Here is a 20,127-nt window from a genome sequence, read left to right on the forward strand (position 1 = left end):
AGAGTAAAACAGTAGCCTTATAATGTGGAATATTATTACAATTTAAAAGAACTGTTTTATATTTTAAAACATTTTTGTATTTTAAAATAATGAATTTTCTGCATCATTACCTCATATTCAGTGTCACGTAAGCTAAAAATTGATACAACAAATTAATTTAGTAAATTTCAAGCTAATCTGTTTTCTTTTGTATTTTTCCTTGTACAATACAATAGAAATAAACATTAAGAGTTTGTTTCATTTTTAACATTAAACATTTCTTTGTAATTTGATAATTAGTGAATTAAAGGGTCAAACATATCAACAACACACACACAGAGAAAAACATAGAAACTTCAAACATACCCAAGCGTGGGAAAAAGATGAAGTGTCTGATTAATATTTTTGTGCCACGTCCAGCAAAAAATGATCGACCTACCAGCCCCACGCGTGAGTCTTTCGATATATGGGCAGAGATTCAGGAATATAGAGCAAAGATTTTTTGTTCTGAGAAAACTAAAAACAATTACCCAGGAAATAAAGCAAAATGTGAGACCTACAATAGGTAAACGCCTGTACAAATCTTATTTTAAAAGATCTAAATAATCTTGTGTTGACTTGGTTGTGTTCCTGCTAATGATATCATTTTGCAGAAGGGAGAAAGAAACCATACACCGCATTATAAATATGACGGAGGAATCACAGACCTACTATTTTAAGGACGTTGCTTTGACTGTGGTTAAGATGAACAAGAGGACAAACGGCCTTGTTCCAATCACCGCTCCAAACGTAAGACTCCTCTCCCAACTTTTGAAAGATTTAATAAATACTTTCTTTAAGATGACACTGACACTGTTTAACATGTTGCAGCTTAGTTGTTTGATAGCTTAAAAAAAGGGAAAATAAAATATAGAAGTTTTATATCATAGCCTTTGTAAGTATTAATGACTTAATTCGCTCCTTTTAATTTTAAGGTGTCTAATAAAACTCGAACAGCACAGATATGGATCCCAATGGAGCCTTTCCAGAATGTATCCAAGGACCAGCAGAAAGTTGGAGTAGTTACATATGATTCTGATGAGCAGTTTAATGTAATGTTTACATTTGTTCTTCTGACAGTTTTGTAAGACTCTTAAACATGTTCTTAACCCCTTCACTCTTTATTATATAACCTGTCTGTCTGTAGTTGTTTTCACAGCAGGATAATGCTATAATGTCCAAAGTCATACGGATTGAAGTTCTTGGACGCGACATTGTGAATTTGACCAATCCACTTATAATACATTTCCCAGTCAATAATTACACAAATAACACAAACGTACGCATACCTTTTCAAATTTTCTTAAAATACCCAAAACATTTTATTAATTTGTTAATTCTGTTTTGTGTTTATATACATAGAAAAGCTACATATATTCCTGTCAGTACTATGAAGAACAAGGTGAGTGGGAACTAGGGAAAATTGTCATCGTTTACATACCCTCATGTTGTTATTAATCCATGTGCTGTTTTTTTTTTTTTTTTACGAATCTTGATGCAGTTCTTTTTCAACATTCATAGAGTGTCAAGCTCCAAAAACAACAATAATTATTTAAAAGAATCATAAATGTGGTCTATATGACTATATTCCAGTCGAACTGACTGGAAGTTATTACTCACTGAAAATTCTGCTGTCTGCTCTTAATTTTTTAATATCATTCACGTCCATATGCATTAAAATATGGCACCTTTAAGGCTGGTTCACACCAAGAACTATTACTTAAAGGTACAATATGCAGGATTTTTCACCACCAGGGGTCGCTAACCTCTTACAATAACAAAGGCGTATATTGACGTATATTCCACATTAAGCTGAATTATGGATCTTGTCGTCAAACTGATGGATCTTTTATAAATGAGTGAATACATTGATGTTTTTAACATGACTGTGGTGTGAAGCAGGGCGCGATTGCTAGACGTATACCAGCGCCATACGCAATGCGAGTTCCGCGGATATAGAAGAAAGACATTTCATTCTACCGAACTAAACGCAAGTGCTGAATTAATACTCACACAGGTCAGTTTATTAGACAAATTAAACTTGAGGTAACGCAGCGCTGTTTCACTTGCTCTAACAGTTACACTATCACACTAAACGGCATTTGAGTGTGTTGAATGTTGCTAGTTAGGTTGTTTGTTGACTGTATGAGACTAAGTACGTTAAGCTAGATCAACATTAGAATAACATACAGATCATATTCTAACATTTCATCATGTTGAACTAAATAACATTGATAGTTTTATGTACATTTGCTCACCTGTCTAATAAAGTACATGCAACACTCGCGTCTCTGTCAAGTCGAAGTTAGTCGCGGACGTAGAGCTCTCGGCATCTCGAAAGATGTTGATCTTCGTTTTAGTCCTCTTTTTGTCTCAAAGTCTGCCTGCCATGGTCCATAATGTTTGAACAAAACAACAACAGCGTGAGCGTCCTGCCAGGCATAACAGGCATAACCCAGTTGTCCACGTCTGTCGCCATGGTTACTATGGCAGTGCGAGGTCAAACCTGGGGGAAACCGAGGGTAACGCGGATATGACGTTATTGACTGGCGACTCCTCACCCCTGCTCACACACCCCATTTCCTTGGTTAAAATCGTAATTTTCTCACGATTTACAAATAGTTTGAAACATTTGGGATATTGTAAGTAATCAACTAAACAAAATATATAACATTGGCCTAGTGGTTTTTGGATATTTTACTGCAAACATCCTACATATTGTACCTTTAATGATAACTATACAGTCCCCTCCAAAAGTATTGGAACAGTAAGGCAAATTCCTTTGTTTTTGTTGTTCACTGAAGACATTTGGGTTTAAGACCAAAAGATGAGTATGAGACAAAAGTTCAGAATGTCAGCTTTTATTTCCTGGTTTTCACATCTAGATGTGTTAAACAACTCACAACATACCACCCTTTGTTTGAACCCACACATTTTTCAAGTGAGCAAAAGTATTGGAACAAATAATCTTAAAGTAAATAACATTTAATAATTGGTGGCATAACCCTTGCTTGCAATAACTGCCTCAAGCCTACGACCCATCGACATCACCAAACTGTTGCATTCTTCATTTGTGATGCTATTCCAGGCGTTTACCGCAGCTTCTTTCAGTTCTTGTTTGTTTCGGGGTGTTTCTCTCTTCAGTCTCCTCTTAAGGAGGTGAAATGCATGCTCTATTGGGTTATGGTCAGGTGATTGACTTGGCCAGTCTAAAACCTTCCACTTTTTCCCCCTGATGAAGTCCTTTGTTTTGTTGGCAGTGTGCTTTGGGTCATTGTCCTGCTGCATGATAAACTTTCTCCCGATTAGTTTCAATGCATTTCTCCGTAAATTGGCAGACAAAATGTTTCTGTACACTTCTGAATTCATTCTGCTGGTACCATCATCAGTTACATCATCAATAAATATTAATGAGCCTGTTCCAGAAGCAGCCATGCACGCCCAAGCCATGACATTACCTCCACCATGCTTCACAGATGAGCTTGTATGCTTCGGATCAAGAGCAGTTCCTTTCTTTCTCCACACTTTGGCTTTACCATCATTTTGGTAGAGATTAATCTTCGTCTCATCAGTCCATAAGATTGTGTTCCAGAACTTTTGCGGCTCATCTCTGTACTTCTTTGCAAATTTCAATCTGGCCTTCCGATTCTTACTGCTGATGAGTGGTTTGCATCTTGTGGTGTGGCCTCTATATTTCTGCATTCTGAGTCTTCTTCGAACAGTGGATTGTGAAACCTTCACCCCTGCTCTGTGGAGGTTGTTGGTGATATCACTTATGGATGTTTTGGGGGATTTCTTCACAGCTCTCACAATATTTCTGTCAACTACTGTTGTTTTCCTTGGCCGACCTGTTCGACGTCTGTTACTCAGTACACCAGTAGTTTCTTTCTTTTTCAGGACATTCCAAATTGTTGTGCTTGCTATGCCCAATATTTGTCCAATGGCTCTGGTCGATTTTCCTTCTTTTCTCAGCTTGACAATGGCTTGCTTTTCTCCCATAGACAGCTCTCTGGTCTTCATGTTGGTTTATCTTCTTTAACAGGAAATGCAGTCTTTATAGGTTTGAACCAAGTATGAAAACTTAGACTAGTCATGCAGAGCTATTTAATGTTTGTATAATCAAACTAAAAGGCAACACGAAACACCTGTCAGTCACATGTTCCAATACTTTTGCTCTTTAGGGGTGGTGATGGCGCAGTGGATAAGACACATGCCTTTGGTGTGAGAGACCCGGGTTCGAATCCACTGTGAGACACCAATGTGTCCCTGAGCAAGATACTTAACCCCTAGTTGCTCCAGAGGCGTGCGACCTCTGACATATAGCAATTGTAAGTCGCTTTGGATAAAAGCGTCAGCTAAATGAATAAATGTAAATGTAAATGCTCACTTGAAAAATGGGTGGGTTCAAACAAAGGGTGGTATGTTGTGAGTTGTTTAACACATCTAGATGTGAAAACCAGGAAATAAAAGCTGACATTCTGAACTTTTGTCTCATACTCATCTTTTGGTCTTAAACCCAAATGTCTTCAGTGAACAACAAAAACAAAGGAATTTGCCTTACTGTTCCAATTCTTTTGGAGGGGACTGTATATTAGTATGCGCGGCAGTTACGTCACCCTCTTGTGAAAAAGAAGTAGACTACATTTTGCCATAGGAAATAATATATTTGAGAAGAATGTGAGAGTAATGCTTATGAAGCTTAATTGCTTTTTATTTACAATTAAGAGTCTTTTTGACCCACTTAAGTAGGAATTAATTACATCTTTATATGTAATTTTTATATTTACTTATATAATCTTTAAGGTTAAATGTCCTGCTGAATATATACAGCACATAAAATTGCACTATAAAAATTTAGTGCACTTAAAATATATAAAATTGAAGTGTAATATCCAGAGAACACACTGCAGTTAAAATTATATCTAATCACTTTACATGTGATTTAGTTAGTCAACACTTTTAAAATAAGTGTAAAATAAGTGTATTTCTTTAAAGCATGACAAAACATTATTAAAACATTATAATTTAAAAAGTACTTATTTTGACATCATTGCAAAGTGAACTTTTTATAAGTGTTCATAGGTGTGTTAAGAAACAAATTCATGACAGTGTACACTTAAGTGGCCTTTTGTTGCCTTAAAATTATATTAATGAAAATAGTTTTTTTTATAATATGCTTTCAAGATTTGAACTACAGTACAAGCACATACTTTTCACAAAGGTTACAACGTCTGCTGTTTTAATGCTCAAGCTCTGGTGCATTTTTATTGGCTGTGTGTGTTTTAATAGTTAATCAGTTGGTAAAAAGTATCAACTCGTTATTATCATTGTAGCTGTGGTTGGGATTTTCTATTCTCATAGAATTAGAACGATTACGAACAATTGGAACAAATGAGCGTGAGTAAATTGAGACATTTTTAGTTTTTGGGTGAACTATCATTTTAAAATTAGCGCTAAACTGACATAAGCTTTTCCACATATGTATTTTTTTAAATACTAAAATGTATTTACTTCACATGGAATATATAGGAAACAGCACCTGGAAAACGGATGGCTGTAACACCACTCAGCTCAGTGATGATGTTGTGGAGTGCTCCTGTAATCATATGACCCCTTTTGCTGTGCTTCTAGTGAGTGCTGAGCCAATACGAAATCATGCTGTGCTGATCTTATTTGAATTTCATCGTTTTCATTTAAATTTGTCCCTCCTTCACTCTGGATAGGTTGAGGTGGAGAATATTCATGAACGCCAGTGGGAAATCCTGTCGTACATCAGCTACATAGGCTGCAGTCTGTCTGCGATCTTTTCTGCTTTAGCTGTCTTGTCGTTCATGTTCAACAGGTGCTGTTCCTTCTGTTTGCATATAAATGCATCTATAATCTGTGGTTTGATTCACATTATACTTTACACTGACGTCAAGAGTATGCATATAAACTCATCAAAGTCAAAGATACATTTACAGTGGGTGCCAAACGTTTAAATACGCTAGTTAAAATGCAAACAATTCTAGTCAAAAGTTTGGAATAATTAAGGTTTATATATATATATATAAATGATCTTGTGTTGACTTGGTTGTGTTCCTTCTAGTGATATCATTTTGCAGAAGGGAGAAAGAAGCCATACACCGCATTATAAATATGACGGAGGAATCACAGACCTACTATTTTAAGGATGTTGCTTTGACTGTGGTTAAGATGAACAAGAGGACCCATGAATAGAAGATTTAGGAGATGTATCATGCTGTTTGAAAGGTTTATCATGGCTGACGGGCACACATGAGTTGTGTGCACAATGTACAATGTGCTCGGTTAGTACTTTGAGGGGACTGGCTGTGCTCTCTGTGATAATTTCACAGTGAAAATCTCTGCTCCTTCCTGGCTCTCTTTAAAGGGAAATAGGAGCCAGGCAACTGCACCCCACGGGTCGGGTCCGACTGCGACCATGGGGTTTGCAGGTGGAGCTGGCTGAGGAACTTGAGATGGGTTTGTCTCTTTCTCAAGTTTCATTTGCTAGCTCTGCTACTCTCATGCCAGTCCCTGAAGCGGGAAGCCTGGCAGTTTCTTCCAATCTGGCAGAGAGCGTGTTGTTAGCCCAGTCTAGTTCTGAGGAGCTAGATGTGATTGGAAGATGGATGTTTTAAGTGAGTCCGTCTCTTACCTCAACCCCAAATAGGAGGAGTTAGTTGATGTTATGATCCACACCACAGCCACACTTAAAATAGACTAGTAGCCGGATACAGAGGAATCTGCTCTAGGTAGATTAGATGAGTGATTCCACGTGGGTCATAAACATCCTTCTCCAGCAAGCCTTCATTTTTGCTCAATGAAGAGGTGTTGATATCGTGGGAGAAGCCTTATTTGGCCCGTGTTCACTCCCCTCTTGCATCAAGTTATAGAGTGTGAAATGGCTGAACACAGATATGTGAGGATATTCCAGTCTGAAGATGTGCTTGCGAGCTATCTCTCCTGGCACTCCGTCTTCTTGGAAGGCTCCGGTCTTGCCATCAAAGCCCTGTCAGACTACATCTAGGCTCCTTGGCCAGGCATACGTAGCAACAAGCCAGGCCGGTGGTGCTTTGCAGACCATGATTGTGTTGCAAGCCTACCAGTCTGACTTGTTGATGGACCTCGGCCAAGGCTAGGGGATTTCTCCTGGAGCTCCGTCCTACTGTAGATCTTACCCTCCATCTCAAGGAGAAGGGAAAAGCATTTCTCCTTGATGCCCCGGATACCTTCCGGACTTTTTGGGACCACCCTTGAGACTTTGGTTCAAAAGTTCAGGAAGGAAAAGGTTAAGTCAGCGGAGTTTAAGAAAGTACATTTCCTGCTGCAGTCAGTGTCCTTCATCCTCATCTTCTGACCCTGTAGCTGGCCCTAGCTTGAGACAGGGTCAGAAGGCGTGTGTGTTTGCCCGTGCCATGCCTCCAGGGAGTCGGGATTCAAGACGGCGACCTCACAAGAATCTTAAGAATGATCTTAGGGAGGGGATTTTGGTCTAAAGACAACATAAGCCAAATCCCACCCACCCCTTTCATGTGCTGTGATTGTAGTCGTGTGTTATGCTTTACCTTTCGAGGGAACTCAACAGCACATCAGCTGACGCAATGGGGACGTGTCCCGCAGGCAGTGTTGGGAGTAACGCGTTACAAAAGTAATGCATTACAGTAACATATTACGTTTTGCTGTAACGCAGTAGTGTAAGGCATTACTAATCAATTTTCAGTAATATTTTACTCGGTACATGTTCGGTAAGGCTTGCGTTACAACAGACTTTTATGAAATATGCAAGTAGGCTAAATTAACTGTTCGTGGTCAGTCAATATCCGCGTGTGAGGTCCAAGTCTGTAATTAAAGACTAAATGTGATCTGCGTCTGATATATTTGTATAGCGATTTATTTTTTACAGGAGTGCCGTGAGGTATGATTTCGGCCTCTGTGCTCGCGCTGGCCAGTGGAAAAGCGGCTAATAGTGAAGATGAAGAAGACTACATTCGCGAGATGGACGTATGCGCATTAGGCTATTCGTTCTGTTTTCTTTCTAAACAGTTAGGCTATGTTTATGTGGTATTTTTCATGTTTTCATCACGCAATCATGTTTTTGATGCGGTGGTGACGCGTTCATGTAAGGGCGGCGGCGCTGCCGATAAAGCACCTAAAAGCTGTCACAAAGAACCGGCAAAAGCAATGATTATGAATATGTCAAATATAGCAAGGAGACATGTTGATTGTTTATTAATAAAGTCAAGTTGAAGTTGACGATGCTGACTCGCGATCTTCGCAGTAGTGAATGCACCAGAGAGAAATGCACATTTCATTTCATATGCAGAGAGCAGTCTGTTTTCTTTCGTTTTGAATTGTTCTGTTTACAAGTAGACATTTCAATATAGATATATTTTTCAGGTCCGTACAATTAAAACAAAACGAAATTCACTTTAAAGAAAGGCTTCGTGTCTTCTGTGTAAGGTCTCTGTGAAAGTTTTAAAGCAGTCTTTTAGTGCCGCTTCAGAGCGGTCGCGTCCGTAACGGAGAACTGTCACGTCTGTAACATTATTTTTTCCTCATAAATGCGAACACGAAAAATAAAATAAAATGAATATTTTATGTTCTGTGGAGATCCAACCCTTCTTCATTAGATTTGCGCAGTGTAATTCACAGAATTACAACAACAAAAAATCGTTGCCTCCTAAAAGTTAAAGATTTTTTTTGTCACACATGACTGTCGATTTCCCTAATATTAAATATAAATCGCATGTGTAGACTGATATTTTTCTAATGTCTGGACTCCTTTCTGGGAGGAGACTATGGATAAACAGACGTTTCAATATTTTGGTATTAATGCATTTTCTGAGAATTTATAGGCCTATAATTATATAAGTTAACTGCAAGTCTGCAAATGTCATGTCCATAACGCTGGAATTCCCAAATTTTAAATAATTTATCCTCAACTAGTTTTGTGGTGTAGGTCTACATATTTTATAATGTTAAGTTAACTTCAAATAATACTAATAGTAATTTAAAGATGTGGTAGCATTGGATCTGGACGGTATGGATAACGCTGGGAGTTGGAAGGGGTGTGTCGCCATTCTGCAGGTTCGTGGATCTGAGTGTCGCGATTTCGGTTTCATATCGCATATCGTTACAGCCCTAGTCATTTTAGAATGTTAAGTTCTACTTCTGTATAGTTATTTTGGTGAAAGTAACTGAAAAGTAATACAGGAGTAATGTAACGCATTACAATTCTGAGACAGTAATATTGTAAGGTAATGAATTACTTTTAAATAACAGTAACAAGTAATATATAATGTATTACAGTTTGGAAGTAACTTGCACAACACTGCCCGCAGGACCCTCAAAAGGGAACTTCTCAGGTTACGCTTGTAACCATGGTTCCCTGAGAGGGGAAAGAGACTTTGCATCGCATTGCCATGCATCGGGCATGCCTGCAAGTTTTCCATCAGACATTTAAAGCTTATGACATGTTTTCAGGTGCCCTTTTTATACGCTGGGGAGCACCCTGCAACATCATCACTGCAACAGCCATGATTGGCTAGTTGGTACACGTGCCTTAGACACCTGGTCCTGTGGGACACGTCCCCATTGCGTCAATTGAGGTGGCGTCAGGGAACCATGCATAAATGCGTAACCTGAGATGTTACCTTTTGGGGACAGCAGGCAATACTATTACTTGCGTCTCAATCCCTCATCGGTCGCCCCCTCCAATACTGGCAGTTCAGAGGTGCTATGTTCTCCCTCTGTAAGTGTATATAAATGGGCTAGTGTAAGGAACTCAGCTTTTTGGAAATATTAATAATCAATAATATCTTGTTATTATTAATTATAAATATTTGGGTCAGTTAATTGGATTAACTTGATGTGGCTGAATTAATATTACAATCAATTAATCAGTTCTTCCAACGAACTATTTTGATTATTAATTTATTCTAATAAAGGGTATCTTCCATGGCCACCGAAGAATAATTATTTCTTCGCCTGTACAGTACTTTGAGCCAGTAGCAAAAACCGTGATCGTAAAGTGACTTGTATTGCAAACAAAACAGAACCAAATACATATTATGTACAAGTTTTATTAACTAAATATAGATATTTATATGAATATAAATAAACTAAACAACATACACACATGAATACATAAATAGGTTAGTGATAGGATGAAATTGGAAACCAGAAGAGGGTCTATGAGAAGAACCATCAGAATTTCATTTTCACATTTCATTGAATTGAATACTTGCATTTGTAATGGGAACAATTCTTGAAGTTGTTGAAAATTGAAGTCGTTGATGGTTCCGGCAGCGTCAAGTGGAAGTTGGTTGAGCGTTCTCTTTCTCCAGGAACGCATGATTGGAAGTGAGGAAGTCAAAAGGATGGGTGATTGGAGTCGTTGTTGGTTGGAGTCTTTGTTCCAAAACTCCTGAGATTGTCCTTGCTTCTTTGTGAGAGAGTCTTCTTTCTCCTGCCTGAGCCCACCTCTGGTTGGAATCGAGGCCTGCTGGGCCCTTGGGGCCCCCGTGGAGGGGGAGGGGGGCTCCCCAGTCTCACCAGAACAGTGTTGCGGCTGGATGAAAAAACTAAGAGAGGGAGGTCACATGTGGACTGTCTCTAATAAGGCCTGGAGAAGATCCTCCCCTAAGGGATGAACTCGACCAATCAGAAAGGGGACATGTCTGAGAGGGAAAGTGGCTCTTAGTTGATTTATGGTCTTTGTCCCCAGCATTGTCCCCCTTTGTCCCCTTGCATTCTAAGAGAAGGTGATGTACATCAAAGTATGTGTCATTAAATGAGGATTAATTTGCTAGGAAGCATGATACAGGTGAGGTTATATTGACCGTTGGGTGGTTGTTCAACCACATACACCCCAATGAAACATACCATGTTGTTATACCTAATAGTACACAAGACAGTAAATCATCACAGTTTCTGTGAGGCATGTTCCTTCATAGATCAGAGTAACACCGCAAAGTTTATTTAATTAAAGATGGTCTCTCTCTCTTAAGCATGTGGCGCATGTGGCCACATTCCTTTGAGGTCGTAAAGTCTGTTATCAGTCTTAAAGTGTTCTGTAACCGGACACCCGGCTGACAAAGTAACTTCATTTGTGAGTTTAGTTTTGGGGGAGAGTTTCATAGACCTTTATATTCATTAAATATAGTGAATATGAATAATTAGTGTGTGTCTGATTGGTCCAGACCCTACATCCCCCCCTTTCGACCGTTGTTGTCCCCCTCAAGGACAACCATGATCGAAATTGAAAGTGCCGACAGATCAGACACACCTTTGTCATAGAAGGCTGGAAGGCCATGGTGGCCTCTGGTTGCTCGCGTCTTCTGGAGTGGTGGTCGTTCCACGGCGGTTGATGTGGACAGTAGCCCAGTACAGGTCTCTGCAGCAGGTGTTGGGGCAGAAGGTGCCTTGACTGGGTATCACCTGTCATTCTGGAGTTAGGGTGAAATTGTGGTTCTTGAAGAAGGATGAGGTTTCCAGCTTTGATTCAGGTTTGGCCTCAGCAGGGCAGCGTGTGTCTTGGATCAGAGACTGCAGACCAGCTGAGTTTGAGTAAAGTCATTCTGGAAGACAGTAAACAGCTGTTTCATGGAGTTCACTGTCTGGTTCAGCCGAACGCTGTGGGTGTTGAGAATTACCACAGTTCCCTTCGATGTCTTGCCGATGGACGGCAGGGAGGCACTCTGTGTTGTGAGTTGCCCTTTTAGCTGTGGGATTTCAGTTTGAATTTCAGCCACACGTTGTCTCACGGTGGCTAGGTTCAGTGCGTTGACACTGGACATGCCAATGTTAACAGAGTTCCGACGGCAGTGGCGGTTGTGTCCATCTGGCTCTGCTTGTGTGACTTTTTTTTTCCAAGTTGGTTGAGCATGTGTTCGACATTGGCCTCAGCGTGGGCGAGGGAGTGGAGTCGAACATACACTCTCTGGGTGTGGGTCCTGCAGTTGGTGATAAGGAGTCCCGGTTGTTCCTTCGGGACGCTGCCTGATACCGGACCTGGTGAGATGACCGACTGCGGCTGTCCTCTGGTTGGCTGGAGGCACAGGAAGACTAACGACAGCAGCATCCTGGAACAGACAAAGGGGAGAGGGAGAGAGAAAGGGAGGAAAGATCTCAGCGACTGTCGTCCTTTGTTGGCTAGGACAGTCTTTCCGCTTCGAGGACGCCGGTATGCCAATTGCTTCGGTGTTCTGGTGCTGCGGTGTGCAGCACATGCTGCGTCATGGGCATACACTGGCATGAACCCCCCTTTTGCACTGTGGCACCACAAGCTTTGGCGCAGCGATGTCATCAGGTGCATAACACAGAGTGTTGTCCTGTGCACGCAGCGTGTGCTTGTTGATTTCAGTTGTCTGGGGCACCGGTTGTCGGTGGGTGCAGACGGCGTTCGTGGGTGGTTGGAGGGGTTAGAGGTGGTTTCTCATAGTGTCCATTGGTTTGTCATAGTCTTTGGTAAGCTGGAAGGTTGGGGTCAGGTTAAGCAGAGGCTCTGTGACATTTTGGCACACTTGTGGTGAGAGACTAATTCATGACCCTAAAAGTTCAGAACCACTGTTTAATGGGTTCGCTAGATATGTAGCATAAAGTTAGGTGTTTCATGTGTATCTAGCTAGTGATGTGTCTCTTGTATCTTTATCATCTTAGCTGTGGATGTTAGGAGGCTAAGACTTGTGTGGTTCCTAGAGTATTTCCTGGAAAGGGCATAGCCGAGATGAAATAAATGACTTAAGATGGTTCTTATGACTAAATTATTTCTCTGGACTTAAATGGTGGTTCACTGCGGCTTGACGAAGTGAAGGATAGGAGGAAAAGGGACAGCTTTCCTATTCAAATTATGCTTATTATCAATCCTCAGGACTATAGTTATGCCCTAGTAATTGTTGAAATTACTTGTGTCGCAGGGTCACAAAAATGAGTGCACTTGTTGAAAATAAACACAATCACAAATAAAGGTGTCTCTGTTTCCTTTCTGGGCCCAATGGGAAATAGAACCACATTCGAACAAGAGAGGAAATGGAATTAAATCATATAGATGACCGAATAGACAAGGGAATAGCTGACTGCTATTATTATCAAAGTGGAAATAAAAGAATAAAATAAAAAAAATAAAGTAAGTAATCAAAACAGCGGTAATGATCTGAAATTGAGAATAATCAATAGCACTAGTGACTAACCTTTAGATTTGCCTGGACCAACACTCCCTAGTGGGTCACAGCTGTTGCGTGTTTAAGACCACACCGTGTGTGTCCCTCCAAAGGTTTAGTCAATATGCTGATGAAAATTCTCATAATTATAATAATTCTTCTCTAGCTACACAGCTTACATGTGATTAAACTTGGGTTTAATTGCCAGGGCATCTGCAAATTTAGCCTACAGCGCTCAGCAAGGACTATGCCTAAACTAGTGAAGGTGAAATTCAGCTGAGAAGAATTGAAAGTAAGGAACGAGAAAAATTAGAAACCCTCAATGGGGTTAATGAAAGTATTTTAGAATACTTTGCGCTGTATACATAAAAGCTGTAATTAAGGCTTCAAGTAAATGATGCTAACCGCTAACTGTAGAAGTTATTATGTAGCTTAGCCTAAGCTGGATGGATGCTAGGTTAGCTTAGCTTAGCCTAAGCTGGATGGACGCTAGGTTAAGTTAGCTTAGCCACCTAGGCTGGTTTGATTACAAAATGACGTCACGAGTTAGCACTTCCTGTGACAAGTCGTTGTCATGGGAACCAGTGCATGTCAGAACAATTCAACAGTACCTGAAGAATGTCTACACATTTTACTGAGTTATGCATGTTTAAACGGGTTAAAAGGGGGCGCCTGGCCTATACTTTAAGTCTTTCAAGAACTTGATGTTACATTCAGTAAAATGCTAATGTGTTTTTACATTTGCTAATTTTACTCATGGAACTCTTCTCTTTACTTTACACAACTTATTCTATTCGTTTACAAAGTAAGGAAATAGATTTGCTGTAAGTCAAAGCTTGTCTAAGCCTATATAGTTACGTCCCTCTCATGCATAAATGCTGACTTTTCAGCGAGTGAACAGTTTTGATCGCTAGGTAGCTCTCTGCTTGTGGATGCAGCTAAAAATTTAGGTGAATTACATCAATCTAACAATAATTTGTAAGGCCTTTACATTGTAGAAAGGGGAGCATCACCCAGGTCTACGTATATATAACACTGTCCTGAGCTTTCTTTTTCAGAAACAGGTTTAGCAATACTGCAATTTGGATTTCTTTAACCAAAGCAGGATAGATATCGGTACAGTTTACAAGCTGCTGAGATGAGATTCCTTTGTCAAACAGACTTACGCTTTAATGCTGAACTTACTGATACCATTTGGAAATCTAAGACTCTTTCACTTACAGTAGAGATGTCAATTCCCGCTATCGTTTTATCTGCATTTAGACAAGCCAGCAACCAGTGATCAAAATGCGTATCGCATGTTGTGTTCCAGTTGGACCGCAATGGTCAAATGCACGCCTGTAGGTTAACAGTAGTTTAAAACTCAGGTGGTTTTCCTACACTATGGCGTCAAGATATGCCCTATTTGGAGCTAGTGTTTCCTGTAACCCTTCATTGTCATGGAAACTAATGTAGCAGTGCCAATTCAACCAGCATGTAGCAAATGTTTGTTTCAAAAGAGTTGTGCGTAGTCTGTTGGCAGGTGAGGCTTACACGTCCATTCAAGATTTTCTTTATATCAGTAAAATTCTATTTTTACTAATGCAGAGTCTTGCTGCTCTTTGAGCACCCATTTTCATCTACTTTAAAAGTTTTATGTCCTATGCTGACCAGGGACTTTTTAGCAGAGTCTTGCATTGTGTTCATGCTGTGTGGCTTCTGGTTTTGCAGTTCAGGATCAATGGGGTCTTAGGAACCCTTTCTGGGGAGGCCTTCTGTGTTAGAGGCCTTCCGCATCAGGTCACACATCGTTGAGTGGGCATTGCGTGGGGGCAGGTGAAAATATGGTGACTAACTGGTTTTGGAGGAAAAGTTTCTTGAAGCTGGTGTCCTCCTCCGTCACAGGTTCGTTGTAAGTTCCACAGACAACTCGTTCGGAGTTGGTGGTGGTAGCACAGGGCCTTCTAGGTCTGTCCTGCTTGGTGTTTGGGCAGGGCCCAGCTGGGCTGGATGTGTCCAGATCAGATGGAGTCTGTCTCGGTGTGCCATACCGGTTGGAGACTGCAGGTGAAAATCAATGTCTCGTAGATTGGCAGGGATGTTTCTGACCTTTCACTTGAGATTGTTGAGTGTCACTTCATGTGCCATTTCAGGGTTTGTCTGATTTACCTTTTCCTCCTGCAGCTGCAGGGGCTCTCAGGGCACTGTCTGGTGAAGTGTTAAGCCGAGGGCTTTGGCTCCTCCCCCCCTTTGTGCAGGGCTGGGGAAGCTTACGCTGCTAATGTGAAGGTCAGCAGGGTCCATCTTTCTTGTGTGGTCCATTTGCAGTGGGTTGGACTGTTGCAGCTCTCTTTGGACCACATGGAGTGCGTCAATAATGTTACAGCATCGCTAAGTCAGTGTTCGGACTTCCGCTGCACATTGATGGCTTCAGCTCTCTTTGAGTTCAACCATTTCTTTAAGTTCTTTGAGTGAAACAGTTCTTTACCCGTCGGTTTGCAGGTGCTCAGAGCTGTCGTCCGCCTGAAAACTGATGATCTCTTTCAGTTGCTCTGCTCTGTCAGGGTCCTTGCATCTGTCCTGTGCCTTCTCCCGTTGAGCAGGGTTCGTTCTCTGTGGAGTCCTGTGGCTGGCAGCGTTAGTTCATTTTCCTCCTGTTTGAGGCCTGCGGGAGCATGGCCAAGGAGAAGATAATGCTGGTCAGCTCTTGGTGGCTCAGGCTGGGTGTCAGACGTCTGCTTTCATTGTTGCCTAACTGTTCCTTCCTCTGCCGTGGCAGGTCGTTGCCTGCTTCAGGCTGAAGGATGTCCATGACACTGCTCTGCCGGGTCTTCAGGTGGTCCTGGTGGCAGGGCTGGGTGTCTGAGGCCTACTGGAACACTTGTGGGAACACGAGAGAGAAATGGCAAAGGCAAATGCAAGTTTCTACAGAGGTGGTGAGCTATCTGTGTGGGAGAATGGCTATGTGGAGCAGCTAAAATTTAGTGTTGGTGAGCACACACAACAAAAAAAAAAAAAGTTTTGAGTATCTTAGTTGACGTGCTTTAAGCAGCATCGACTGATGACTGGGCTCTTACATGTCATAACCTATTACTCAAAAATGCTGATGGTTCTTCTCACATGTTGTGCTACGAGAGTAACAGATAGAGCAAAACCAAAATAAAACAATGGGATGAAACCAGAAAAGAAGAGGAAGAAAGGAGTGTTTTACCTATTTAGGTTTAGCTAGGAGACATAGGTAAACAGGAGTCACTTATGGGTTATGCTGCTGTTAGACTAAGCTACCAGGGACACATCAGACATCTCAAGGTCCAAAAGAAGAAGAAGAAACAATGGGAAGTGTTTCCAGTTCTGTCTGGGGCCTACTGTGCGTTTGTGTTTAGCCGTACTTCATGTACTTAGCTTGGTGCTAAGGAGTGAGGATGGGTAAAACACAGACAGGAAGTAGGATATTAATGACCTGTGTAACTCGCTATGGAAACCACAGTCGCTAGATATTGTAATCCTATAGAGAGAGAGAAGATGAGGATAGTGACTAGTGATCTAAAATAAGGTAAAGGTAAAGTTAGAACGTCCTTATAGCTCTAAGAAAACTAAAAGGAAAGGGAAGCGTATCAAGTAATTTAATTAAATTTCAAATTTAGTTAAGCCCTTCTTTTTTTCTTTAGCTGAATATAAGAATTCAGGCTGAAACAAACGTAAATAACTAAATTGAAATAAAATAAAAAAAAATAAAAAAATGTATGTAAACATTGTGTGTTCTCATAGCTCTGGTAACTAGAGGGGAACTTGACTAAGCAAATTGATTTAATTAAATTCCCAATTTAATTAAATTCAATTTAACTGAATAGGACTATTCAGGCTCAACAGGTGTAAATACACAAAATAAAATAGGGGTAGATTTAAGTGAAAATAAAAGAAACACAAATAAAAACCCAAAGTATCTGGGTTTCAATCTGAAAGTGAAACCAAGAGGAAGGGGTCGAGAGAGAGAAAGAGAGAGAGAAGAGGGTGGTTTAACCCTCTTATGAGACGTGCTTCGTGAAGCTCTGACACCAGGGTGAATCATTCGTCTCAAATCATTCGGAGTGTATCACTGCTAAGGTCACGTGATTTTATTAAACTGGGCTTCGTTACGCGTCATAGCTGTTTCGAAATTGTTTTAAATTTCAACGGTTCGTGAACCTTTGTGTATCTGGTCTCTATGTGATCTCGTATCACTTTATAGATTCGTACACATTTAATGACGCATTTGATAAAGGGTCTGATTGACTTTCAAGTCAAGCTTTCATAAAACGAGCCCTACGGTTTACTAAGATATTATGCCTTGAAAGACACCTCATATTAAACGATATTAGGTAGCTCGCGGATTGCCATTACCTGATTACACCTTTTGATAAAACCTTTGCGATTGGTTTGTAAAAGGTGTTCCGTTGATTTGAGTTTCCGCTACACTTCCACTGTTTTGACCAGCAGGGGTCGCCAGCGGGGGCGCTTCAAACAAAGAGTCATTTGTGACTCAGTTGACTCCTTTGATTCAAAGCCTCGAAGAGCTTTGACTCTCATTACTCGTGTTCAAATCACTCAGTTCAAATCACGCAAAATCTATAGTCTTTGGTTTAAGGTTACACTTTACGCTCTAACGTGTCTAAGTTTTTAGGCGGTGCTAAAACTATCACTCGAGGTAGAGGGTTTTACTTGTAAGTCATGCGTGTAAGTTAGGATTGAGGGAGCTATTGGCTACAACCGTCGCTTGTTTACACGACGGTCTGTGAGATTGGTGCTGTTGTCAGAAAAACTAGATAGGAACGCCTGCTCGCGTTCCGGACGCAATGCCAACCAACAACACAGATCGTTCGGAGCAGCGATCGAGCTGTGCTGACAGTTTGCACTGAGTCTCTCGCTTAGACACGACGTTGCGTGTGAGTGACTCTTTTTAACAAATCAAAACAGCACCATTCTTTCACAGACAATGGCAAATTACTAGTTAGCTAAGCTAGAATTTATACCACTAATTCGACGCGATTGTTTCATATGAGCGCTTCAGCGGTTTAATATGAATACAATGACGTAACGCATAATAAGGCCTTAATCGGTGATTGAGGAACATCGCTCAGATCACATTCAAAAATGCTGAAAATGGAGATTTCTTCGTCCATATCAGGTTAATTAGTTCTGGTACCATTTATGCGCGCGGCTAATCTGAGATTTCTTCGTCAGAGAAGGTTTCTGCCATTCGTAGGAAGGCATATTCAAGCTATAGTTTTGCTGATTTACTCAGAAACTTGTACGTGCATGTATGAGATGTTAATAAAACTTATGGGACAACATATGATTGATTACTGTCTGCTTGCATACAATGTTTAATACGATGCCTTAAAATTCTCCACCATTATGTAAGGAACTCAGCTTTTTGGAAATATTAATAATCAATAATATCTTGTTATTATTAATTATAAATATTTGGGTCAGTTAATTGGATTAACTTGATGTGGCTGAATTAATATTACAATCAATTAATCAGTTCTTCCAACGAACTATTTTGATTATTAATTTATTCTAATAAAGGGTATCTTCCATGGCCACCGAAGAATAATTATTTCTTCGCCTGTACAGTACTTTGAGCCAGTAGCAAAAACCGTGATCGTAAAGTGACTTGTATTGCAAACAAAACAGAACCAAATACATATTATGTACAAGTTTTATTAACTAAATATAGATATTTATATGAATATAAATAAACTAAACAACATACACACATGAATACATAAATAGGTTAGTGATAGGATGAAATTGGAAACCGGAAGAGGGTCTATGAGAAGAACCATCAGAATTTCATTTTCACATTTCATTGAATTGAATACTTGCATTTGTAATGGGAACAATTCTTGAAGTTGTTGAAAATTGAAGTCGTTGATGGTTCCGGCAGCGTCAAGTGGAAGTTGGTTGAGCGTTCTCTTTCTCCAGGAACGCATGATTGGAAGTGAGGAAGTCAAAAGGATGGGTGATTGGAGTCGTTGTTGGTTGGAGTCTTTGTTCCAAAACTCCTGAGATTGTCCTTGCTTCTTTGTGAGAGAGTCTTCTCTCTCCTGCCTGAGCCCACCTCTGGTTGGAATCGAGGCCTGCTGGGCCCTTGGGGCCCCCGTGGAGGGGGAGGGGGGCTCCCCAGTCTCACCAGAACAGTGTTGCGGCTGGATGAAAAAACTAAGAGAGGGAGGTCACATGTGGACTGTCTCTAATAAGGCCTGGAGAAGATCCTCCCCTAAGGGATGAACTTGACCAATCAGAAAGGGGACATGTCTGAGAGGGAAAGTGGCTCTTAGTTGATTTATGGTCTTTGTCCCCAGCATGCTTAGACTGTTCATTCAAGCTCAAATAGACATAACAAATTCACATTGCATTCTAAGAGAAGGTGATGTACATCAAAGTGTGTGTCATTAAATGAGGATTAATTTGCTAGGAAGCATGATACAGGTGAGGTTATATTGACCGTTGGGTGGTTGTTCAACCACATACACCCCAATCAAACATACCATGTTGTTATACCTAATAGTACACAAGACTGTAAATCATCACAGTTTCTGTGAGGCATGTTCCTTCATAGATCAGAGTAACACCGCAAAGTTTATTTAATTAAAGATGGTCTCTCTCTCTTAAGCATGTGGCGCATGTGGCCACATTCCTTTGAGGTCGTAAAGTCTGTTATCAGTCTTAAAGTGTTCTGTAACCGGACACCCGGCTGACAAAGTAACTTCATTTGTGAGGTTAGTTTTGGGGGAGAGTTTCATAGATCTTTATATTCATTAAATATAGTGAATATGAATAATTAGTGTGTGTCTGATTGGTCCAGACCCTACACTAGTATAGAGGAGGAGAGTGGGCAATACCTCCACTCACATCCCACTTTCTAATCTGTCGCCCTCTCCAGCTTATAGTATAGAGGAAACATCATTATGCTTCCCTTGGA

General features: G+C 40.6%; 1 protein-coding gene across 1 annotated transcript in view; it reads left to right on the forward strand.

Moving 5' to 3' along the window:
- Positions 1-641: 641 nt before the first annotated feature.
- LOC143710853 (adhesion G-protein coupled receptor G2) overlaps positions 642-20,127 on the forward strand; it is a 28,653-nt gene continuing 9,167 nt past the window's right edge. The window contains exons 1-6 of the mRNA XM_077202092.1: positions 642-768; positions 954-1,070; positions 1,178-1,297; positions 1,381-1,420; positions 5,548-5,648; positions 5,742-5,860. Coding sequence (XP_077058207.1) covers positions 667-768; positions 954-1,070; positions 1,178-1,297; positions 1,381-1,420; positions 5,548-5,648; positions 5,742-5,860 — 599 coding nt within the window. The 5' untranslated portion in view covers positions 642-666. The remainder of the gene's footprint in view (positions 769-953; positions 1,071-1,177; positions 1,298-1,380; positions 1,421-5,547; positions 5,649-5,741; positions 5,861-20,127) is intronic.

The sequence above is a fragment of the Siphateles boraxobius genome, unplaced genomic scaffold, assembly GCF_051911475.1.
Source record: "Siphateles boraxobius isolate OS27281-9 unplaced genomic scaffold, OSU_SipBor_1 48, whole genome shotgun sequence".
In the NCBI taxonomy this organism is placed as follows: Eukaryota; Metazoa; Chordata; class Actinopteri; order Cypriniformes; family Leuciscidae; genus Siphateles; species Siphateles boraxobius.